The sequence below is a fragment of the Ambystoma mexicanum genome, chromosome 1q (genome assembly GCF_040938575.1).
Source record: "Ambystoma mexicanum isolate Mex_15411 chromosome 1q, UKY_AmexF1_1, whole genome shotgun sequence".
Taxonomy (NCBI): Eukaryota; Metazoa; Chordata; class Amphibia; order Caudata; family Ambystomatidae; genus Ambystoma; species Ambystoma mexicanum.
The window spans coordinates 1,390,211,201-1,390,236,935 of NC_090922.1; the positions used below are offsets into that span (position 1 = coordinate 1,390,211,201).

General features: G+C 43.9%; 1 protein-coding gene across 1 annotated transcript in view; it reads right to left on the reverse strand.

Moving 5' to 3' along the window:
- The window catches only part of LOC138547986 (cytochrome P450 4B1-like), a 196,804-nt gene that overhangs the window by 32,836 nt on the left and 138,233 nt on the right, over positions 1-25,735 (reverse strand). The window contains exons 8-9 of the mRNA XM_069642248.1: positions 23,652-23,842; positions 23,063-23,196 (exon numbers count right to left, since the gene is read on the reverse strand). Coding sequence (XP_069498349.1) covers positions 23,063-23,196; positions 23,652-23,842 — 325 coding nt within the window. The remainder of the gene's footprint in view (positions 1-23,062; positions 23,197-23,651; positions 23,843-25,735) is intronic.

Sequence of the window (25,735 nt, forward strand, 5' to 3'; positions counted from 1 at the left end):
ACTACACAGTAAAGTGGTAGCAGTAGCAGAGCAGCCAGACTTATCTCAAGAGTAAAGTGAGCAGCATCGATAGTTACAAAGGACAGCAATTACTATGATTCAACCAAATACTGACTCAAGGTTTCTGAGTAAAAGAATATATATTTAGTTACACATCAGCTGTATAACATTACACTAAAGTAAAGCAGTTTAAAAATCACACTCTTGATACACCACACCACTCCCAATAGCTTTCCAGACAAGTTAAGCTCACAAATGAAGTGGGAGCAAAATGGCACTACAGAAATTTAAAAGGGAGGGAAAGACAAAGTTAGGCAGAATTTGAACAGCACCAACAGGTAAGTAAGTAGGGCAATCTAGGAAGAGGAACTACAGTGATGGAATCAAATCAAAAAGGCTTAGGGCCAAAGTCAATAGGACAAAAGTCTTTGCTCAAGATCACACAGTTCAGGGTAGTTTGCGGTTAAGTCTTTGCCAAGAGTCCCGGACGAAGTTGGTTGGCAGAAAAGTTAGTTCAAAGAGTAAAGAAGGACAACCCCTCGGATTGGAGAAAGATTTCATACACTTTCACCATGGCTGAACGAAACGAACAACTGATTTGCACAGTACCTTTAAATGAGGCAGACGTTCCTGGTATTTTCTGCAGGCTCACGGTTCCTGAATGACTGTCGGACTGATACGAAGTAGGAAGACTGGCGGGTCCTGCACTACCCAGGGAAGAAACCAGCAGCAGAGCAAAACAATGAATAAAAGGTGCGCTTCTTAAAACCCAGGCAGGGTTCGACCTTCCTGGCTATCCGGCCCACTGTAGCTCTGTACAGCGAATTTGAACAGAAGAGGGAGTCCTGGCTTGCAATTTGGGCAAACTGGTTGCTCCCACCAGCTCAGGGGAAGAGGGTTCCTGGAGGATCTTCTCTGTCGTTGGAGTTCGAGGATTCAGACCTGCAGCAGGGCTTCACCGGGCGGTTCAGTCGTAGTAGAGGTCCTCCTTCGTCAGCTCCTCGTCGGTTCTTTTGTTCCAGTGGCGACTCTGCCTTTTCAGACCCAGAGACCTGCTTTTTATGCAGTTTTCCCCCATTCACACAGCCTGGCTGTCAATCACACAGAAGGGTGGCTGTCCCGCCGGGACAGTCACCACAGCCAATCAGTTCAGAGTGCGACATGGGTCTCCAAGGAGACCCTGTGCAGGGGGCCCTAAACCCCTCCCTCACATCCTGTGCCCCCCAGACATACAGGCGCCTAAGGAAGGCTTCAGTGTAAAAGCCTGAGAAAGACGGTGAACAAAGGAATCAACCCCGGTTTGGCGTGCAGAGTAAAGCACGAGAAAGACTTTTACAACAAGAACTGGCGATTAAACCCAGTCAGAACAGTAATAAAACATATATGGTCTAGCGGGTTTACGTTCGAGGCTACCAAGATAGCCTAAAACAATACCAGGGTTATTTAAGATAACTGTGGTAGGAAAAATAGGGTAGTTACAACTGCCACCAGCCAAGTCTTGATGAAAAGGGAGCGAAACAATGCTCCAAGAGAAACAGACAAAAAGGGATTATTAACCCTTTCCAGTACTCTATGTAAGATAGGGTGTACTGGGTCTGTGGTTTTACAGAGGCTATTAAAGTTAATGGCAACTTTATATGTGCTGGGAGACAGTAGTCAGTCCCAGAAAATGGAGTCTGAGTTGGGACGTCTAAAAGACAACCCTGTGTCACTGCACTGAGGGTGCTGTGTATCACACAGTAAAACAATGATGCCTGTGGAGTAGGTTAGGCTCCACAGGCTATGAACCTGAAAATGTTAAACACACACAGCAAAACACATGTAAGAGTGAGAAAAAAGTCTCACTCTCTTTCCAGGTGAAACAATAAATCCTAGAAATCCAGCAAAGCTGCTGAGAGACTCAGCAGGTAAGGGAAATTAGCCATTCTGGAGAATTCTCCCTAACACGTAGCATGTTACTTATGTGTTCCATCTTGGAACACATGTCCTGGTGAGGTACGGAATTGGTTAAGTGACACTCTTGGATCACAGTTCCCGGTGAGGCAATATGTTGATCATGTGATAATCTATTATCACTGGAATCAGCTCTAGAAGTAGTGGCACCGAAGGTTCCCTTGCTCATTTAGTGATAAGTGATCGCTTCTCACAGTTTTGAATAAGCCTTACTGAAAAGGCATTTTGTAGGTTATTTAACAATTATTGATTTCCTGTCACTTTTAAATTCGTTTGGCTGGGCATCCAAGCGATACAAATGAAGCATACCCTCTTGCTGAAATATCGTGGTTGAGGAATGTTATCTTTGGCATACAATGATACCTACCTCCTCCAGTACAGTTTTCTAACCATATTTGGGGTGTGCCCAATGTCTGAATTAGCCATGGCCTCATGCAACAAACCAGTCAGGGCAAGGAACTATGCTCTCTAGCATCTTCTTCGCTTCTCTCAAAAGTGTGGTGTGATGAATCCTACAGATCCCTCACTGAACCCCTGCCTAAAGACTCCTCCCAGGTGTCCAGGGAAAGGCATAAACTTCCTGATCCTGACAGTGGGGGTGGTGTACTGCAAGAGGATCACCTGGGTGTAAACAAGGCCCAGGGTGATGAGGAGATCCCATGGATTGAGACGCAGTAAGTGTCCTTTGTAAAGGAATACCTTTCAAGATTGCTAAAAAAAATAATGGATTATTGCTATTACAGAGTATCTGAAACTCATACATTCTATGGCTCTGGGAACAAATACCCTAAAACCTAAACAAACCTTCATAACAGAAAGATCTGTCAAGGTATCTTAGGATAAAAACCCTCCTTACTCACAAAGGAATAATGTAAAAGGATCTTGCAATATTGCCTTAAGCCAATTGTCTTCCTCTGTAACAACCAATTCTAATGGTTTATCTTTTAATGGCTTTGCAGGAAATAAATCTACCCTTAAAACTAAGAAGTTGCTTAAAAGAACTAACTTTGTTGTTGGAGACTACGAGTGCCATAATCCCATGAGTACTGGGACGAGGAAGAGGGCTGAAGGGGCATGATATAGTAGTAGTCAGGCAATTAAGCCTAACAACCCATACCTAAAGGAAACTGGGAAGGCATAAAAGGCCCATTCAGATGCAGGCAATGAGGAGGAGTTAGGACTGTGACTGGAATGCGGACTGTAGCAGCAGAGGCAGAAAGAAGTGTTGGCAATCTATTGCAGAAGTGGGAGTACCGAATATATGCCAAAATGTTGATAGAGCAGATTTCACCTGCTTGTTCTGCGAGGGTCCTGTTCCCACAAACTCTGAGTTGCAGAGGCTGTGCTGCGGAAGGCAGGCAGGAAGGCTGTCTTGCCCCATGTGAGCCTGATTGTGAAGATTGCCATACCAGCCTTGTGTCAGAGACCGAGTGGAGGAGCTGCAGGCAAGCCGTGGGTCTCAGGAGAGAGAGGGGCTCCTTTGTCGAGTGGCCGTACCTGAGACACCTTCAACGAGGAAGGGTGTGGGTGCCTGTGAAGCCAGAAGCCAGAAGCAGTAGAAGTTGTGCCGAAGTCGTGGAAGTTGATTAACCCGCGTAACAAGGACTACTGAAGCCGGTGAGTAAATCCTGGCGTTCTGCTTTCTTGCAGAGAGTACTGCCAGTATCTAGTCCTATCTTCACTTGCATGAAGATAGAAGTGAGCTTAAGTTGTTTGTTAGACCTTTGATGATTGATCATTTCTTTTTTCACTTGTGTGAAGAGGAAACGCTTTCAAAAGCTATTGTCAAACACTTTAAAAGTTGTACAGTACTTGAAGTAGTCGCAAGTGCCTAATTTCACTTTCCAAAGAAAGAGTGAACTTTTTACATCTTCACGCAAACCTCAAATGCTTAGTAAATAAGTAAAGCATTTCAACTTTGTATCTACCATTGAAGAGAGAGCACGCATTGCCCAAGCCAATAGTATTCCCCTATTAAGCCTGAAAGCAGCTTTTCTGAAAGCCAGAAAACAATGTAACTAAGCCTGTGAGCTTACAGAACGTTTAACATTGCTGAATATTCAAGTGTGCAAGTATTACCTGCAACCAAGAGCGGCAACAAGGCGCCTGGGAAAATAGGCTAACAGTTGGCATAGCTATGAAGGCAAAGGTGGGGAAGGGAAATGTGCTGTTCATCTGTTATAGAAAATTATTTGAAGTCGAGAAAGACGAGAGTGGAAAAAGGCTGCCCCTTTTGAAGAGATATTCAGAGGAAGAGTGATGGAGGGTGTTAAAGTACCTTAATCTGAATCTTGTCAACACTGAGATAGTAGTGGTATGTTTAAGTGTCAGTAGATGCAACATTTCAAAAGTACTATGAGACAAAGGAGAATGTTCTCATGGTAAACTTGAGTAGAAGTGAAGTTGTTGAAGCAGCAGCACTGTGAAGTCAGCCTGACAAATAGGCCTCTTGCAAATTATAATCTTGTGACTGATGACATATTAATTGTTCACCCAGAACTGTGTTTCACTGACCGTTGTAGAAGTGGCATTTCTTTTGAACTGTGGAAAACTCCTTTCACTACTGGAAGAGGTGGCAAAGCGCTGTGGCTGGGAACACCTTTGGTGCTGTTCTGAGGAAGTGGATAGTCCATATTGCACCAAGGAGAAAATAATTGCTATTGTTGGAACTTTGGTTAACAATACTTCACTTTGACATTGAAACATCAAGCATTCATTTGAGACTATTCTATCTATAAGATTTATTTTGTTGAATTTTGGAGTAGAATTAACTTTGAATCCTGGGGAAGGGAACACAACCAGTTTATTGTGAGATTATCAATAAACTGTGAATGTTGTTGATGCTATTTGAATTGCCATATAGTTTAGTTTAGTTTAGTTTATTTATTTGTACTGCGCACCGAACCCTGAGGTAACTGGGTGCCAAAAGCTTAAGCGAGTAAGAGATTACACAGGCATGGTATTTTGAAGGCAAGATAGCCGATCATTAGCATTTCTTACCGAAGATCCAGCTCTTTACTTTGGCTCTAAAGGTCCAGAGCGAGGGTTCCATTCTGAAGCTGAGGGGTAAGGCATTTCACTGCTTGGCGGCTAACACCACCAAAGCTCGCTCCACCAGCTCTTATTAGGTTGAATCTGGGGATGGTAAGGCAATGCGAGTGCAGGGCTCTAGTTGGTCTAGCTGGTTGGCGTTTGTTGAATTTATCTGCCAGGTACTTAGGGGCAGAGTTTGTTAGGCATTTGTGGGTGATGACAAGTGTACGAAGGGTGATTCTATCTCATACTGGAAGCCAGTGGGCATCCTGTTTGAAGCTGGTGATGTGGGTAGATGTGGGTAGATCTAGGATTGCTCAATGCAGATCTTAAGGCATTGTTTTGAAGGACCTGGAGTTTGTTGAGGTTCCGTTCAGAGCTGCCTAGGAAGAGGGTGTTGCAATAGTCAATTTTGGATAACATTAGTGCCCTGGACAAAGTAATGCAGCCACTGGGCGAAAGGAATGACTTGCATGCATTAATCAGCTTGTTAGTGTTGGCAGTTGTAAAAGCAGTGGCATTCACTTGCTTTTTGAGAGAGAGGGTGGAGTCTAAGTATACCCCCAAGGTTTTGATTTCTATAGCCACTTTGATCAGATGTCCATCAATGTTGATGGATGCATAGTGTGGGTCTAATTTGTTAAGTAGTATTTGGGAGCCTACGATCAGGAGCTCGGCCTTTTCGTCAATGAGGCATAAACTGTGGTCTGCCATCCACGCCTGGATTTCCAAGTATATCTCGTTAATTCGTTTGGAGTCATCTTCATAGCACCCTGACAGTGTAATGAGAACCTGAGTGTCATCAGTGTAATTCGTATATGTGACACGCAAGTTGTCAAGACAGTCAAAGAGGAGCTTAGTGAAGATGTTGTAAAGCATTGGCGAGACACACATGCCTTGCGCTACGCCGCAATAGAAGGGAATTGGGTTGGCTGAGGCTGAGGCTGAGTGTGCGAAGACCCTATTGGTGCAGTTGGACAGGGATGATTGTATCCAGGTAGAGGCGTCGCTGGAGAAGGCAGTTGCTATGGACAGGTAATCAGTGTGGATCTGGTGATCGAAAAGATTGAATGCTGCCGATAGGTCTAGCAGCAGGAGCATGGCCAGATTACCATTGTCCTTAACATCATCCATTTGGATATTTAGGTCCAAGAGGGCTGTTTCCGTTCCATGTGTTGGCCTAAAGTCTGACTGTCTGAGGCCCAGTAAATTGTTGTCCTCCAGGTCTTTCTGGATTTGTAGATAGGCCACTCTATCTAGAATCTTTAGGATGTAGGGAACGGTGCTGATGGGCCTGTGTTTGGTGGGAGTATTAGGGTCTAGGTTAGGTTTTTTTAAGAGAGGCATAATCCATGCCTCCTTGAGGTTGTTGGGTTCTGAGCTAGTCTCGAAGGAGGAGTTAATTATGGCAGTAATGAAAGGGGCCAGGTCCTTGCCGCCTTCCTGAATGATCACGGTAGGGCTGGGCTGGGATCTCCTTGGTATCTAGAAGGTTTGAGGCCTTTAATGATATTTTACACTTCTTTAGAAGAAACAGGTGAGAAGGAGAAGGGTGGGCATACAGGGGCACAGTGGTTAGGAGGTGAGGTAGTGTTGGTGTTTTTCGCCAGGCTGTTCTTTTTTTGCTCAATTTTGGATTGGAGCAGAGCAATTTTGTCTGCGAGAGCTTTCTGTATTTTAGCATACCATTCTGCGTCTTTCACGCAGGCTTCCGATGGTGAGGCTGGGGACTCAATTTCCCTGAGAATACTGAAGAGCTCCTTGGTCCTGGATTTGGCATTAAGGATTCTGTTGTCATAAGTCTTCTTTTTAGGGTTAAGGATGGCAGATTTGTAGGAGGAGGCGGCCGAGGTGAATAACGCCTTGTTGGTAATGTTAGGCGTTTTTCTCCATGCTGCTCTTTTGGTGTTCCAGAGGATTTTTAGTTCAAGGGTAAACCATTTGTTAAGGTGGGCTATTGGTTTAGCTTTGGTTAGTTTAATGGGGGCGATGCTATTTACATCTGCCTCAAGTGTGTTATTATATAGGTCAACTAGCTTGTTTGAATCTAAGTCCTTGTAGTTGGCTGGGTCTAAGATGATCTGTGTCAGGGGCGTAAACCTTGGAGCGTTATATTTCGGTTGTTTCTGGCGAGGACTTTCAGAGCGATGGAGGGATTTGGAGTGGTAGGTGCATTCCCCTGGATGGTGAAGGAGATGTAGTGATGGTCAGACCAGGCGGTGGTCGGTGCCGTGACACGGTGGTTGAAGCCGAACTGGGAGATTGAATTTAGTGATTAGGGTCATTAGGATCAAGGAGGCCTAGGTTAAAGTCACCAAGCAAGAAGATCTGTGACCCTGGTTTGGTGTTATTGGACAGTAGGTCAGTGATATCTTCCTCGAAGAATGAGATGTGACCTGGAGGGCGGTAGATGAGATACATAAATATTGTTTGGGACGCTGAGAGGGGGATCTTGACTGACAATAGTTCAGTTTAAGGGAGGCTGTCAGAAGGGGTAGCTATAATTTTCTTTGTCTTCAATATTTAGTGTGAGGGCCAGGCCGTTTTAGAGTGTTTCACCTTAGCTTTGGTTAGGCAGGGAAATCCCCAGAAGAGTACGTATAGTGAGGCATTTAATATTATTCATACTTTAATAAAATGGCATATTTTGAACAATCATCAAACAGTGGTCTGCCTTGCATTTCTGACCCCTCACAGTGGGGAGGAGGAAAGTCCAGAAAATCTTTTTCGGAAAACACTTATTTTACATGTGCCCAATGACAGCTGTCATGAAGGCCAGGGGAGGAAAAGCAGACTGGTAGTTAAAGCATGACAAACCTTGCCGGCGATATGGACAGAATCATCAACAGCTACACAATCAGTTATGAGTATGAAGGTGGGATTGAATAGAGCTTCTGTGGCATTGGGAGAAGTTACCTGTCATTCTCAAAGTAGAAGTAATGGAACAGCAGTGACCGCAAACGTTTCTAACAGAGCCCCAGATCCAATTGTCTTCCGGGAGGTTGCCCAGTGCCAAGCACTTGCAGATATAACTTGTAATACAGACAAACCGCCTAGTGGCGATTTCAAAATGACCAACCTATCTCAACAAGGACGACCTGTGTTGAGGCTGGGGAAGGAATCCGGGCTTCCTGTGCATGCTGATCAGAGAAAGGCTCCACATGGGAATCTGTTGGAACGGTGGAGAAGCACAAATTTGATTTGCACTTTAAAAGGTCGGACGCACATCAACAAGAACTCTTATAAACACGCTTTTGTAAAAGCCCTGTCAGAAATTCTAGAGGTAAATTATATTTTGTGTAGTATATTTACCACATGTCGGATCCTCTATGATTGTATGTTTTTCGTGGACTGCGATGTCAGAACTGGACACCTAAACCCATATCGCAGGTCTTGCATAATTAATTGAAAGGAGTCTCTAGCATCAAAAGAATTGTAGTGTCAATGGATGCCAATTTTAAAATCTGCCACCTCCATGACATGACTGGAGCCAATTACGGGGGTGATATTTGCCCCTCCTGTTTTGCTGGGTTGCTCAGCAAAAGCACAAGATCAGCAGTTAATTTTGGATAGGCTGGAGCATTGTGCTATTTCTAGATATGGGACCAAGAGTGTTCACCGTTGCAATGACAAACAGCCCCAGGATTCTCTTTAACCTTAAAAAGTGGCATACGTTGGATAAGGAGGCCATTTTACCAGTCTTAAAGAGTCTTGTTTTGCTCATTCCAAAACAAAAAGCTCAATGTGGGATCCCTAAGTACGCATTTGACCTTTTATGAAAAGTTGCTTGATAGTGTTAAAAGGTGTGTTACATGTAAAACAAATTAACATATAAGAAATACAAATGCATTTTAATGGCACGATAAAGAATGTAGGTTGGATAAAACTGAGCTGCTTTTTTTGTGAAGATCCATTGGGGAACAAATTGGGATGAAATGAAACAAACGTTTAGAATAAACAACATTAGGAAAAAAGAAATTCAGATTAGAAAACAATGGGAAGCTTTAAAAACAGAGGTGCAAATGCATAACCAGAGGGATTTATGGAGGAAAATATCACAAGGGATGTTGTCAAAGATAGAGGCTACCTCTATAGCAGGTTTTGAACGGTTCATGCACTTTAGCACTCTGTATTCTGCTGAGCGGAACACGTATCATCAGAACGGAAATCAGACTAGTAAAGCGAAGCAGTTCCCCAAGTTTGTACGGGTAGGTTGTCATAATTAGCAGATGCCATGGTATTTATCCTTAAGGAGGTGGAACCTGCCTTAAAACAACAATAACCTAACAAAGACCCTGACCCAGATTACTTGCCGATGGATCTACTTAGGGAGGAGGCAGAAATGTGGGTCCCCATTCTGACTAATGATCTGAGTATAACAAACAGGTTACCCAGAAGTTGGCAGGGTTCAATTGTCATCCCCATCTATAAGAAATGGGATTGTAATGATGCTGCCAACTATAGACCGATCGATATCCCTTTTGGACTCTCTCTCAACATTATCTGTGAAATTAATAATCTCAAGGTTAGAACAATGGTGTGAGGATTTCTGTCACCGCACAGCCTGGGTTCAGATAGGCAATCATGACAACTGACCAGTCCTTTGACCTGGTATCGCTCTTAGAGAAATATGTCAATTTATAGAATGCAGGCTATCCCGGCTGTAGTTTTCAGAGCACAAATATGGGGGAATAAAGTCTCAAGAAGCCTTTGAATCTCCCAAACAGTGACCTCAATAATCACATTAGAATGGAACTGGGTTGGCATGGTATTAATTATCTAAAAGAAATAAAACCCCTGCTCTATTGGTTAAAATGATGCAATACTCCTGAACTCTCGGTTTATGGAGCAGGTCTGTGTGTTCTCTTATCCCAGCAAGGGGGGTGTCCCATGGATTTCTTTCATTAAAGAAATGTCGATAACATTTCATTTACCTTATGTGGATGAAACCCCTCAAATTGGAGCCTGATTATAAAAGTATGGTGAGAAATCCTATGATTTGTAGCATTCCAGAGAATTATTTAAGCAATGTGCTGACGAAAGGATCTTGGACAACCTTTGTCAGAAAAATGTAAAGACGATGATGGTTAAACTTAGATTAGAAATATTGCCTGCACAACAATGTATTTCTCGTTGGAAGGTAGGTCAGTCGGACAAGTGTCAACATTGTACAATGTAGGTTGAGGATGTGCAGCACTTTTTTAGCATTTGCCCTTTATAGAACAGCCCAAGAAGGTCCTACTTAAGACTGCTGCTAAAGAAGCATATAGGTTGCTGAAAACGACTACGGATGAAAAGCGCCCAACTGCATTTATGAAATACTTAGGGGCTGCCTGGGCGTTATAAGTGACATTTTTAAATGTGACTGTAGGAACGTCAATGATCTATTTTATGTCTTGAATTTTCTGTTATGAATGCATGTAATTTAATGATTGTTTTTATTGTTGTATGGAATTTTATTATGGCGTTTTGCCAAAATAAAATATATATATCTACATATTTATTTTTTATTGGAGTTTGCCAGTCCTGCCATCTCCTTCCATGCTGGCAAGAGCAGGTCCGGCTCTGTCTTAATTCAGGAAGCCAAATGTACAAAATGTCATGCTGTATTGTGATGGTGAATTAATCGCACTAGCTCCTGCAGCGATAATTAACCCTCGTTCAGTGCAACGCCAAGAGACATGTTTGGCAGAGACTGTCCTCCTTCATAAGTGCTTAACGATATTAATAATAACAATAATCATACAACAATATAAATAATACTTATAATTATGGTGTGAGAGAGGGTTTACAAGAACCACGTACACTCTGGTGCTGGACCTCGAATAACGTGACCAGTTAGGTTGTGTGTATGAAGCGAGGAAATGAAGTCTTGTAACTTCTGTTTAGAATTTACATTGCTGCTTTATTGGCATATAAGTGCCCTGGTTTGCTGGCATACAGAGTGCCACTAAGAACTAAAAGGTCTTCAGAATAGGTCTGTAAGGAACATGCTACTTCATGGGATGACCTGTACAAAGTGTAAAAAACCACTCATTACCTCAACAAGAAGCCAGTAGATTCATGTAACACATGCTGATTGCCATCTGTGCGGATTGCCATTATATAACTGTGACTGATTGCCATCTGGTGAGGGTGTAGAATCTTAGCTTTTTTGGTTTTTATCAGATCAAATAATGATGTGTCTAATCCAATGCAGAAGTGTTCGGCCAAGCAGTTCTCCACTTCCTAAAGCTCAGTGCCAAAAGCACAGTATACATATGTGCCCTATCTCTTTATCTGCAGCACCTGCTCTCAACTGCACAGGGCAGGTTAAAAGGGCACATGTGCTCTTTCTGATTGCTGCTGATGCAAAGTTATCACAGACAGTAGTCATATTTAACCTCCACCCAAAAACATGATAACTTCAGGCCTATGTGTCTAGTGACAGGGTAATCTCCAAAAAACGTCATGCCTGGGGTCTGTTATGGTGACCTATAGTGCATACAATTATTAAAGCCACATCAATTTGGTATCATATAAATGTCATCCCTGTGAGCTCCGGTAAGCTCTGGAAGGGCTACGTAGATTACTGGCACGCCTGTCATTCTCGGCTTCAGCCAATGAGACAAAAAAGCAGGACTGCTGTCTCTTTTGATTGTCGGCAGGATAAGTCACACTTTAAGTACAGGGCACAGTAGCTCTCACTGGTAGAGCTCCTGGGAAACATACTTCAAATAGGCACAGCCATAACAAAGGCCAGCCTCAAGTTGGGGTGTTGTATACAAAAGGCCTTTTAAGCTGCCTGCTTGGGAAGTGGGCAGACATCCAGTAGCCAGAAAGGGGAGCGGGGAACTGAGGAGGGTTTTGCCATCTTGTTTTTCTGTGGGGCTATTTTTTCTTCTTGTCCCCTCCACTTACTGCAGAAAAAAAGCACTTTGAAATAGGGTGCAAGAAGGCAAAGGTCACTTGTCACAGTAACATGGATTGCACCCCTTATAACAGGTTTGCTGTTGTCAAATCCCATGTTCCCTTTTACCTTCATAAGGAAGGTGTCTCACACTTTTCTTTGATTCATTTTGGATTTATTTTCAAGAAGAACAGAAGACATTGTTGAACCTCTGTTAGATGTATAGTCCATTCCACAATCCACCAGTTGTAAGAGGAAAATGTAGTGATTCCAAGGCAGAAGCAATTTCTGTTCCCGAACCATCTCTAGGGAATATTGGGGGTAACTTGCTGTTAGAGCAAGGCCTGCACTCTGGCAGCTGTGCTGGCACCGGGATCCTCTCTAGAGACGAAGGACCACTGCAGGTGCTAGTTAAGCCCCCTGGAGTGGGAGGGAAGTGAGAATGAATTGACCTTGTCCCTGGAGACCCTACATTGGGCGTCCCAGCAACACAGAAGTCAAGAAGCAGCTCTGGCCTCTGATTACAGTATTACACTGCTTGTGAGCTACACTGACCAAGACACTGCCTTTCCAAGGCTTTTTCATGACATGTGCCATTGATGCTTGGACCGTACCGGGTGCTGGATCCAGTTAACCAGCCCACCAACTCAATGGTGAGCAGTCTGTATGAATACTGTTGAGCCGGCAAAGACAAGCGTAAGGTATTGTGAAGAGGCCCTGTGCCCTTGCTCCACATTTGTGACAATTGTTACCTTTAAATCCTCCTTTCTGCCCTTTTCTATTTATTGTTTAATTAAAGTGTAAATATTTTATAGACCCTTGATTGGACATTTATTTATTTTAAAGTTCATATTCTAGTGCCGTTTGTGTTGCTACTGTTATTACATTCACACCGCTCCTAGGATTATTGCCTGTCCTCAGCCCACCTCAAAAAGGTGAAGGAAGTTTATTTCTTGGCTATGCATGTTTCACTTTTATGATTGGGGTCACTGCTGGTTGTATAGCAGTGTATGGCTGCGCGGGCCGTTTAGCCGTTACTCATCTATGCACTCCTGCAGAAAGTAGCCATTTTGGCCCACTAACCCTGTGCAGGCCATAGTGCCCAATTGCATAAAACACCATATACACCACCACACAGGATATCACAAAGGAAACCATCTTGAGAGTTTAGTATGATGGGTCCAGATATCTACATCGAGTTTCCACTCCATTCCAGAATCCTTTTACATTAGATACTTAATTTGCCACTCAGAGTACATATCAAACATACAAATAGCATGTGCCTGGCAAATAGCACCAAGTTACCAGAGCTAGTTTTTACGCAATCTCTGCCTGTATAGCTGTGATGCAGTAATGCAATATGTAGTTCCTACTATACTGCGCTGCTTCATGCACAATGCAGTGCATTTCATTATATGCCAATGCTGTCACTCTAGCACATGTTCAACATTGATGAGGCAAAAGGTGGAGCGCGCCTCATAACAGTGCCAGTTAATCCCCCGGGGGAGGCATCGGGTTTGTGCACTGGCTACTTGTGTGTCTGCTTACACACTAAACCACAACCACACATCTAACATCTACCTTAGTGATAGTAGCGATACGACTTGCCATGCATCATTACTCCATGTAACTGTAATGTAATGGTAGAAAGCACTGTTGTGTTGGCTTGCATGCTAGGCTACCTTGTAGCAACAACTCAGCTGTTTGCCTCAGATCATGGCCTACCAGCCTCCAGCAATTTGAGGCCATACCAGAGCAAACTAGTACTGCTGAGAGATCTGCCTATTGGATTGAGGTTGCAAGAACCTGCTCTAAAGGTCATTATCTAAGATAGAAATATTAGCAGAAAGCACATAAGCTGAGTAAGGACAGGCAACTACTTTTTTCACTGGTAGGTAATGTCACTGAGTTTCTTGAAGAATCTGCATTCAGATTTTCTAAACCCTTTAGTGGGTCTGTCCTCGTCATCACATACGCAGACCAGTGAAGTCTATGGTCCTCATTCCGAGTATGGAGGTATTCATGGCGCTATTTGCGACATGGCTACCTCCCATACCGGTACCGAGTCCGCCCTGGTTCAACGGGGACTTACTGGTCTATTCCGACCTTTGCGGGACCCGTAAATCCCCATTGCAAATTGCGGTACCGTTATTGGCTCTGAATTCCCTTAACGGGTCCCGACCTTAACGCCTACCAGGCGTTAAGGAAGGGACCCGCTAAGGGAACTCGGAATAGGGCGCAAAGGGATTACTGGCACCGGTGTCCTTAACAGTGCCCGGTATCCCTTTGTGCCCAACTCGTAATGAGGCTCTATATGTTTGATAAAGTTTGGAGGAATTGTCAGTGAAGAGTCCTTTCTATTCTAAAAAGTTTGTGAGTGGGCAGGGCTGCTGAGTACCAGGGGGTTTTGTCACCCGAGCACCTGCTGGGTAAAACAATATCTGGGCTGAGCCATCCCCGGCAGGGGCCATAGAGAAGGGAAGCACCATGGAAGACCCTCACTTGTGGATCCCATATTATGTCTCTCTGGCCCCTTGGCACTGCAGAGGCACCCGCCGGCCTACGGGTGGTGGATCTGCACAGGCCACTCAGCACTGCATGTATAAACCTTTCCCCCACCAGGCCTCCTATTCGTGGTTAGGCCTGGAAGGGAGGGTTTAGGGACTGGCTTGGATAGCAAAAGCTGCTGCTGCTTGCACCCGCTTCCGTTCCACGTGTTGCCTCACGCAGTTCAAGCAGCGGCTGCTGTATTTCAAGCCAGGTCTGTCCCACGACATACCACCTCACCAGGCCCAGAAGCCAAGCCTGCAAGGACCCAATCTGTTCGGGACCCCTGGGACCAGCTGAAAGGCCTCTTCGTCAGCCAGAAGAGAGAGCTGAGGATTCACTTCACAGTGCACCGCTAACATTCCCCACCAGAGAGGTCATTTAGGGGTTGCCAGGGGTCGCAACTGCCTGTCTCCTTTGCTACCCCATAAACAAATCTGTTTTCACTGCATCAAACCAAACTAACTCCATTTCAGCCATGATCACTGCATTAGAACCAGGAGGATCCGCTGATGCTGCTTTTGTCCAAACCGCTGCAATTTCGAACTGGCTCACCACCTCATCGTCCCCGGTAGAGTACATCACCTGTTTGGCTCAAACAACCAGCATGCCACTGTGGAAGACTTCGAACCACCGCTGCTCGAACATCAGATAGGATCATCAGGGCCACAGCCTCTAATCGACGGAGCTTAACTCGCACTGCTGGAGCATCTTGTCACTCTTCGATGTGAACCAGTGGTTACCAATGTCTCGAACTGACTAGATGTTTGAACTAATCCTTGTGAGTCATCTCAACTCCAACGGCGGCCTCTGCCTTCGAATCACACCGAGCACCCACTTTGAACCATCTCGATTCAGTTTGCCACTTGCACAAATACGGCTCATCACATCCAAACTTGGTTCGACCCGCATCTGCAGCATCATGAACCTTGATTTAACACTGTCAATCCACCTAAAATTGATATTGGGTACTTTGAAGTGGGGCCCTGTCCCCAGTCTACGTTTTGTAACTGTAAATTGTAATTGGTTATTTGTAAAGTGCTTATACACAAGTGAAGTGCTTTTGGGGCCCTAAAGACTGTTTAAGGCCCCTTGGCACCTCCTTCCTGCAAAACATCCTTTTTGAACACCTTGTTGCATTTCTTGGCAGATTTTCTTCCCTGCTAAGTTTTCCGAGTTTACAGAGTGGGTTGATTGATAGTGTTTTTGATAGCTAAGTGTACAACTGATTTGTGTCATTAAAGTATATATTTTTGTAGAACCTTGATTGGATATTTTTACATTTTCAGAAGGAATTGTTGTACTTGTGCTGTTTGATTTGTTATTGGCTCACAATCACATCCCTTCTGAGAGGATTGTATTCTCTTTTTTAAATGTATTGCTTGTATAGCGCTTTTATCCAGAGTGCTCTACAAAAATATATTAAAGGTACACAATATAGAAGAGATGAGAAAAAATAACATTGCTGGAAACAGAGTGGAGCAGATTTAGACATGCCTTGAATTGAGAAAGAGAGGGACAGGAATAAATAGAGGGTAAAGAATTGCAAACCTTCGGTGCAGGGTGTTCAAAGGAACAAAACGTGAAGATGCACATGGAGGGCAAGGTTCACCCAACAAAAGAGTGATGCAGAACAAGGATTTTGAGATGGATGATATAGAGAAATTAGGGAACAAAAGAGAGGAAGGAATTAAAGAACGGATACAGCAAGTGTCCGGGTCCATCAGTCCGCAAGACCACAAAAGACAAGGGTGGCATAGCTCTTAGAAGCGCCTGTTTTACCTTTACGATTGTGATCACTGTTGGTTTGTTGGCTGAATGTGCGGTTTAGCCACTACTTTTCCCTGTACTCCTACATAACAAAAGTCATTTCATCGCAGGCACACAATCAGATTTCAGGTCTCTTCTTCTACCCACTGCGTCAGGGCCCTGAGTATACAGAGTATGGAAACATTGAGTGTCGGCTGGTTCACATATCACTTTGCTTAGCCCTAAAATCCTTTGTCCACAGCATCAAGCCGGCATTTTCCATCACACCGAGGCACGGATTCCAATATCAGGCACTTCATGATTAAAGCTATGTAGATAAACGTTCCTGAAATGAGGGGAGCGACTATTTCCACTGTTGGCAGCCAGTCTCTGATGCTGGTGAATGGTGTAGAAAGTCTCCTCTGATTCCTTGGGAAGAGAGACATAGGCCTTCCAGGAAGCCAGGTCTTCAAATCTATGTGTTTTGCTCAATGTTTCATAGTCAATCCCATGCTTTATCAATCCTTGTCCTTGTAGATACACTGAATCTTGCTAGTCTAATTCTAAGTAGCATGGCTGCTCAAGCTTCCCGGTAAAAGCTGCCCAAAATTGGAATTCACCCCCACCCACCTTAAGGGAAGACTTGCCCTACCTACATTTTAGATCCAACCTTATCCACTGGATTAAGGAACACGACATCTGACTCCTCACCACACTATGATTACACCACTGTCTGCTGTTACTGTATATAATTGTTTTCTGATGTCTCCTGCCACCATATGTTCATTTGTATGAAAACTCTCAGCACTGTTTATTAATGTATTGTAATATAATGCACAGCAATGTAACCTAAGCTGAACAATCCTCTTTATGCTTTCTGCGCCCTAATACCCCTGGGTCTGGTGCGCATTATAAATAAATAAACAAACAAACAAACTAATTTTACAGGGGTGTCCCATGCCAGGGAAAACCACTGCCCCGAGTCTTCAACACCTCTTGCGATACTAGACCTCCTGACCCCAACTCTTTCTTTGCTTTTTTCTTTCCTGTTCCTCATCTATAGTATCCCATTTTAAAGGGACTCCTCCACATTGCTTGAATGCCCCACTGCCTCCATTCCAATTTCAGCACTCTTTCCGGCGCCTAGGCCACACTGTGCATCCATTCTGTGGGCTGCACATGCAAGGCGTCTCTGCCCCATACCCCTCATCTCTGCAGTTTCCTGGCATATCCTCCTCCGTCTAGCCCCTTTTGACCCACTCAATGCCCCTCCTCTTTCCCCTCACCATCCTCACTCTGAAACACGCCCTTATGTGTGCGCCTTTTCCTTGACACAGATAATTGACCAAACATGGGTTTTATCCCATGCATGGCTGTGGGGATTCATAAAATGCTATGTAAAATACTTTTGTCCAGACAGTCTCCCACCTGTGATTTTTGAAATAGTGCAATGCCTGGAAATCCTGAGTTTTTGCTTTCTTGAGCTTAGCCATATAGCTACGCCAATCTAGGAGTTCTGGTTTTGTCAAGGCCCCCACACCACCACCAGTCGATAACCAGTGGAGGGCCACTTCCACGGCAAACGTGACACCATATATCAGCTACTATGGCCTCACTCATTTGGAACGGTTAGAAACTCTCTGGGAACTATTGCCTGCTTAGAGAGCCTTTTATCTGCCAGAGTGGACATTGCACACCACAAACAAAAACTAGGGAAGAACAGTTGTTACTGATTTCTGTCGGATAGGGGGAACATACCAGATTGTCTAAAATGTTAGGTGCTCGAGTAAGTGGATGCTGCAATGAAAGTCAGATCTGTTAAACAGTCTCACTTCCAGACAGCGCTTTGGGCTTTACAAACTTCTGTTTGTGGATTTGTACGCTGATGGACCTACTGGCCACTGGGTTTGTTAATGAATTTACCAACAGTCATATATATGCCATGCCAAGAATATTTGTGCGAGACAGGCATGGTATCAAGAGAGACGACACAGACAACAGAACTCAAAGAATGTTATTAAAATGTCAGGATGGTGCAAGGCCAAATTTGCCCTATAACTAAGGAAGGGATTGCTCCTGTCTGTAAGTCTAAATCAAAGGTCTGTCTGTGTGAAATCCTATGCTTGCTCTCACATCTAGAAATGAACATGGTGTGGGTTTCTTAACCAAATAATAGTTTTGAAAGGTAAAGTCCTTTGGCCCTTTTCTTTCATGCTCAATACAGTTCAAATAGCTGTTGGTCTTATCAATGTTCAACTAGGCCTTGAGGTTCCCTTCCTCAAGTTCAATATGGTACAGTTCCCATAAAAAGAATATCTTGAATGTTTCTTACCCTAAGGCAACACTTCTCACTTCCTTCAATTCTCAGAGATCCCTTTCTCAAGATTTCAATGCAGTGCTTATTATGATATAATTTGCTCAATGTTCAATATCAGAAAACAACAGGTTCCCTTGCTCCGCCTTCTGCCTTACTTTATCAATTAGTTCACAGTTCTCAGTGGCTTTCTCACAATGTCCTTTGCTGGTCATCATTTAGGGCTCCCTGGTCTAGGAGCAATTATTTGACCACACGTCTCACCCATCACAGGTCACGCAACCTTCACCTCCACAAGGCCAACTAGACTCCCTATGCCAACATGCTTAGCGTGCCCATGGTAAAGAGAGCTAGAGCAGGTGGCGCTAGCTTCCCCTACCTCGCGCCCTCACACTGGAATGCTCTACCTCCTACCCTTCAAGGCGAGGTATCTCTAATGGCGTTCCGTAAAGCCATGAAAACTGCACTTTTCACCTGATGTACGCCACAATCACCTGCATCTCCTGATAAAATTCAAAATGTATTTATAAACCGACTTTGTACCCTAATGTATTAATATACAATGTGTAAATGCATTCTCCAACTGTACCTTCCCTGTAACTAAGTTCTCCGCGAGTAACAGCGCCTCGATGCCGAAGGGCTGTTTGTGCGCTATACACATGTAATAAATAAATAAATAAATACATACATAAATAAACCAGGGACCCTATGCTTCTGCTTGGCTTGATTCAGAATGTCTGATCTTCACAGTAGAGAACTCTTTGGGGTGTAGGTGCAGTTATTAGACCAAAGGGTCCACCCATTACAGGTTGTGCAACCATAAGTCTACCCCTTAGGTTTGGATAGCCCGTCACATTCTCTTCTGCTTTGGGCTATCGGTTTTCCACACTTGGCTTTCCTTTTGGCTAGTACAACCCTTTTCTGCATCAGTCTTTGCTTTGCCACAAGTTCATAAGTATGTGAACTACAAATGTGAGGAATATTTAAGTGTTTGTTCAATTTGCCACATTCTTTAGTTCTGCTCACAATGTTGCTGATATACAATTTGACATTCACTATGTCGGTTTAACTTCCAACTTATTTCTTAATCAAAATAGCAGTTACTATTCAGTTCGGTATTCAATATGATGTGATTTTACTCAAATAGCACTTTCCATTCAGTTCGGCATTCAATATTGTTTGCATTAACTTGTGGTTATGGACCGTTACTTGCCTGCGGTCTCATCGGAGTTCTCCGGTCTTCCTGTGTCCTCTAACAATCAAAAGCTCTTCACGTCTCCCCAGCTGCAGTTCCTGCTTCTCCCGCTCACCTCTTCTGAATTTGGAAATTAGACCAAATATACTCTGCTCACTCGCCGGGAGCATCCTTGCACACGCCGGCTTCCGAGTTCCTCGCACAGAACTCAGACCACGTTCTCTGTGCTGTCAGCTGCTTTCTGCAGCTCTGATGTTTGGCAGCTCCGTCTGTCCAGCCTTCCATGTTGAAAGCTCCCGGTCCTGCGAATGCCACGTGACCCATTCTCCCCGGGTCCTGCAGGTTCTCAGGGATTGTTGCCGGTCTTCAGACTGCCTAGTCTCATTGCAACCCGGCGGTTCTCCTTCTGCACTCACATGGTTGCCTCTCTTTCCTTTATAAACCGAGCCCAATTAAGGGGCCTCATGTGTGTGCTGTTGATTTGATTTGCCTGGCTTTAATGAGCCCAATTAATGGGACATGCCTGACCTTCAGTACTGCATATTCTTACACCTCACTTCTTCGTCTCAGTACTAGAGTGGTGTTTGCAATAGGAAGCGTGCATTGCTCCCAGTTGCCTCTTCCTCTTCTCAGTACGTGGTGGTCATTTACAGGGAAAGATAGGGCATGGGTGGACATAGACCATGAAGGCTGAGGGAAGGAAGGGCCAGTCTATATTTTGGAAGGAGTGATTCCATGTCTCGCCATTATATGTGTTCTTCTGTTTCTTAGAATTTTGTGGGAGTAGATGGGAACTAGTGAATTGGGATCTCTGATCTCCTGTGTTATTGCTTCTCTTTTCTCTTATTCCCGAATTAGTTTCTGAGATAGGGAGCAGATTGTGCATCCTGTTGTTCTGCTCTGGATATCCCATTTCATAATCCCCAGAGGAGGGTATAAGGTTGACAATATCCCATACATGTTGAATAGAAACATCATGGGAGATATCCCTGGTGCAAAAACATGGAAAAAAAGATCTTCCGAAGCCACACTAGATTATTTTTATGTCTCTGTGAACCTTCTAGCCCAAGTAACATCTATGAAGTTGGTTCCAACTAAGGCCAGTGACCATGATACCATTATTCTAGCATGCTCAATGGGTGTCAGTAAGCCACTAAACATCTTGCCTTATTCGATTGAACTTGATAGTCTATCTACTCGAATTCAACTAAATACACATGACCGAACAAATTGCTAGACAAATTTAACATTTGGTTACAAAGTGAGGAATTTAGTACAAATGACACACAAGTACTAACCGTATTTAAGTGTGCAACAAAAAAAAGGCGGCAACTGTACTTTTGCCCCCAAAGCATAGTTACGACAATCAGCTGATTAACCAAAGATGCATCATGCAAAAGGATGTGAGAGAATTGCAGCATGCTCCTCTAATGATAAGGAGAGATCATATGAGACAGAAAAAAGAGACAAAGGTATCGGAATTGGGTTCAAGCCCATAAGGCCGCAATGCTCCAGCATGATGCAGAAATGATGATGTCCACAATGGGTGAAAAAAACAGGAGAAACATATGGCAATAGTTGAACGGAAGGAGCTTATCCACTAGCAAAGCCTTTTCGAATCCTATCCCAGAACAGATCTGGGTAGCACACTTCAAATCCTTATATAACAATAACCCTGAAAAACATCTATGAAAACCTTGAAGTGTACTACATCTTGGAACCTCACTTTCGATGTACAGGAAATAGTATTAATTATAAGAAATGCAAGCAAATACAGAGCTCCTGGCCCCCGATGGGCAGACCAATGTCATCTTTAGAGCAGCCCCTGAGAAATGGGCGCAATTTAGTTGGACGTTATTTGAAAGAATTGCCCTACAAGGGAAAGTGTCAGACTTCTGGAAAAAGAGTGTTATCATCCCAACATTTAAGAAGGGAGACCGCATGAACCCTGCACATTATAGGCCGATCGTCTTATTAGATGTCTTGGTGGAGCTCTTTGCAACTCTACTACCAAGATGACTAAATGAATGGTCCTTAAGAACAGGAGCCCTGGACAGCAGACAAACTGGCTTTGTAAAGGTTGTTGGATGCAATCTTAATCTGTTTCTCTTGAGCCTATTAACAAAGAAGGCACTCCGAAGCGACCATAATCTTTACATGGCATGTATAGATCTCGAAGCTGCATTTAACAGCATCGCGAGGGACCAACTGTGGGCTAAGATGGCAGCAGCTGGATGCCCGTCGGATCTTTTGAGTGCAACGAAAGATCTGTATACTGATACAACAATACATATCAGACTTAACCATGAAGACCTAATAACAGAACACATTACAGCCACGAAGGGCCTAAAACAAGGATCCCCAGTCTCCGCTTTCCTATTCAACTTCTTTATCGCAGACATTCAACACATAATGGATCTCGCTCCATCATGTTCACCTAAATTGAATAACCAAATGGTCAGGTGGTTACTGTAAGCAGACAACCTGTTGATATTGGATACAACCTTTTCGTGGCCTACAACGGAAACTAGAAATTATCCAGAACTACATTGAAGAAAATGGCCTACAAATGAATCCCCCTAAAAACAAACAGAAATATTAATTATGGAGAAGAGGATCTCTCGGAAATCGAAAAATGTAAGTTGGATTCTGAATAACTTTCATTTGCATCCAGTGCCCACCATTAAATACTTTGGATCCATGATAAGTGTAAGCGCAACTTAAAATCCTATGGAAGGAGTATCTGGATGGGAAGTAAATATGGCAAGTTCTCATTTCTTCCAATTCTCAGTTTTTATAATCAAAGGTCGTCCCAAAACTATTATACGGAGAAGAGTCTGAGCCTCCCGTGGTCCATATGGGATCGACTAGAGAGGAAGTACTGGCGATCACCTGCTCTTGGCCCATGTTACCACACCAGACAAATGAGTTGTGCCTGTTTCACTGTATGATTGGGATTACTAGTGGTTTTTGTAGTAGTGTGGTGCTGAGTAGGAGTTTTATCCACTACTCACTGCTGCACTCATGCAGAGCAGCAGTCATTTGCCACAACAGTGTTTTTGTGTTTTTGTGGAGAAACAATGGTGATGCTCAGGTGGAAATGTACACCTCGTTCGACCAGTAGAAAGGGGAGACCCAATAATATGACATTATTATTATAGGGCACACAAGTAACAATTGTACGAGTTCTTGAAGCTCACTTTTAGTAACAAATAGTTTCTAGTTAGGAGTGTTATCAAACAATCAATCTACGTAATATTTGCATTGGATTTATTGCTGTATAAAGCCCCTCCACATAGTATATTTGATAAAACATGTAACCTGACAATACACCACTATAAAATAGTTGATCTCTTTATTAACTTTGAAATATGTATCAGACCTTCTGGGAGAGTGCGCCCATCAATGAATGTGATTGGCTTGCTGAGTTGTCTGGCCACTCTGGGTACAGGCGGGTAGAGGCGTAGGCACTCCTTAATGCACATGGTTGTGTAGGGAATCTGACCAATCTCGTCCCTGTAAGTAAAACAAGCAGAAATGATCAAGATCCAACAGGCATGAGGAATGGCAATTCATGAACTCTATTAGTTACCAGCCTACAAAATTATTGTGCTATTTAGCCATGGGAATCCATTTGTTCAGTAAATATAATGAATGCAAATAATAGAATGTCTCTTTGTAGTTTAGGTCTTAGGCAGCAGTTTAGTTTTGAGACCCCAGAGTTAATCTTTTATGATTCAACTAGCGATTAATCAAAATTCATGAAACAGCTTAACTTGCCATAATCAAAAAATGCATTTTTAAATTCCAGAGTCTCAAAATAATTTGATTTGGTTAATGATTCTAAGCTCAAATCCGGTTTGGCAATCGCTTGATTAGTGTCACCACCAGCAACATCAATTGACCAGAAACATTGCAGGAGCTTGGGGACGCAAGTGGCCCTCTGTGACAGATATGCTGAAAGGTCTTACCATTCCATTGTCCTGCAGTCCCCCAGGATGCCTTGCAGCTCTTCCCTACATTTCTCTTGGTGTTCCGGGTACTTGGCCATGCAGTACAGGATCCAGGAGATGCCGCTGGATGTTGTATCATGGCCCTCAAACATGAACGTGTCCACCTCGGCGCGGAGGTCTTCATCTGACATTGATGCTCCGTTTTCATCCTGTGAATGCCATCATTCCTCATGGTCATACATATGTCAGATTGAAACTGAATTGTCATTAAGGCACAACAGTGCTTTCCTTTACAGGCATAGTTTAGAGGTAATCTGGGTGTTCTTTGTGATACTGAAGGTCAGGATTTCTAGGAAACAATGCCCCTCATTCTGAGTTTAGTGGTAACAATAAAAACAATTGGTATGTTGGTTAGCCCCTGTTTTTCCTGGGCTGCTTGATTGCATGAGGAATAAAGTGGAAGCGATATTTTAACAATATGTATGTCGTATTTAGAAGAGACTCCATGCTAAAGTACTGCATGAACGGTTTCCTGAAAATCTGCATTTTGTATTTACCAACTAATTATGAAGCAACAAAAATGAAAAACAAGCCATCTGAAGCCTTGATTGATAGGTGAGACCAAACAAGGTCCAGGGGCAGGCAATACAATTAGAAAAGTGAGAGAGACCAGATCCCAGGAAAATAACCCTGGAGCAATGTGTGTAATGCTGATGTCTCAAACAGGTAAATCCATTAGGTGAAGAAGGTGGTCTCTGAGGGAGCTGTGGCAGACCAGAGGCGGATTAAAGGAGACCGCTGGCCAGAGGAGGAGAAGGTGGGATAGACAATCTCTCTGGAAGTTCAGCAGTGAGCACTTGATGACATTATAGGGGCTTCACAGAAGAAGATGTCTGTCATCCTCCCAAACAAACATCCCAAAACCCCTCATGTATCCACACGCACAATCGATCAGCAAAATAAATAAGAACATGCTATTTAAGTAGCTTATCTAAAACTCACGATTCAGCATGAAATAATTGCCTGATTGGTACTATCAGTGCACTTTAATCCGCACATATTTTTGTTCAAGCCATGGTCTATCTACAAAATGTTTACTAAGTGTGGGGCTTCTTATGAAAACGTTTCTCTCGACTCCTTTGCTTGACGTTGACCGACGTGAGTAAAAACACCTGCTGCTTCCACTTCAGTAAATGGTTTTGCTTTGGGGAGCTGAAACTGCACATGTTTTTCCAAAGCATTTGCCGTATAGTATATGTCATGTGTGACCCTCCGATGTGTGTAACCCTTTTAAGGGGATGTGTCCTTTCCACATATATTGCCCTTTTAAGATGGGCCATGTCATGGCCCAAGCCAATAGCCCCAGCAGGCACGTGCAGCACAATAGCTGCAGACTCCAACTATGGAACTACTGTTGCCTCCATCTCTCATTGTGGGCCTGCAGGCCTACACTGTGTGATCACGGTCCTGCAGCCCTGGCCTGCAGGCCCCACGCCATGTGACCACGGCTCTGCAGGTCCCTGCTTGTCTGGGACCCCCAGACCAGCTTGGTACCCAGGGCCCAGCTCAGGCACCCACCATCCAGGATGTTACCGGCATTCCAGGCGCTCCGGAACCCAGGCTGTGTCCCCACAGCCTCACAGGGCCCTGCCCTTCAACTACCTAAAAGCCCGGGTGACCCCGGCACACTAGCATGGTGCTGGGCCCCCGGGACACTGGTGAGGCCTGCTGCGTGATTATAGAATCAAGAGCTCCCTGCGCCATTAGCAGGGGGAATCTTCATTCTACGGACGGAAGCGAGCATTAAGCTTGTTCAAAGCTTCTTACTACTACTCCTGCCATTGCATTAATAGGTCGGTAGTAAAATGTTCTGAATGTCGTATCACTAACCCAGTCTGCGGCTTTCATGATGTTTTGTAATGTTGCGCCTAGTCCTAGTGCTTTCGAGGCCATCGCTCCTCTGACTGAGTGTGCCCCGAATCTTGTCATGTCTACGCAAGCTAAACTCATAATGTTTCTGACCCACCATGCTATGGTGGCTGTTGCTACTCCTCTGTGTGGCTTTCTGCACACAATTAATAATTGAGTCGTCCCTGCCGGTC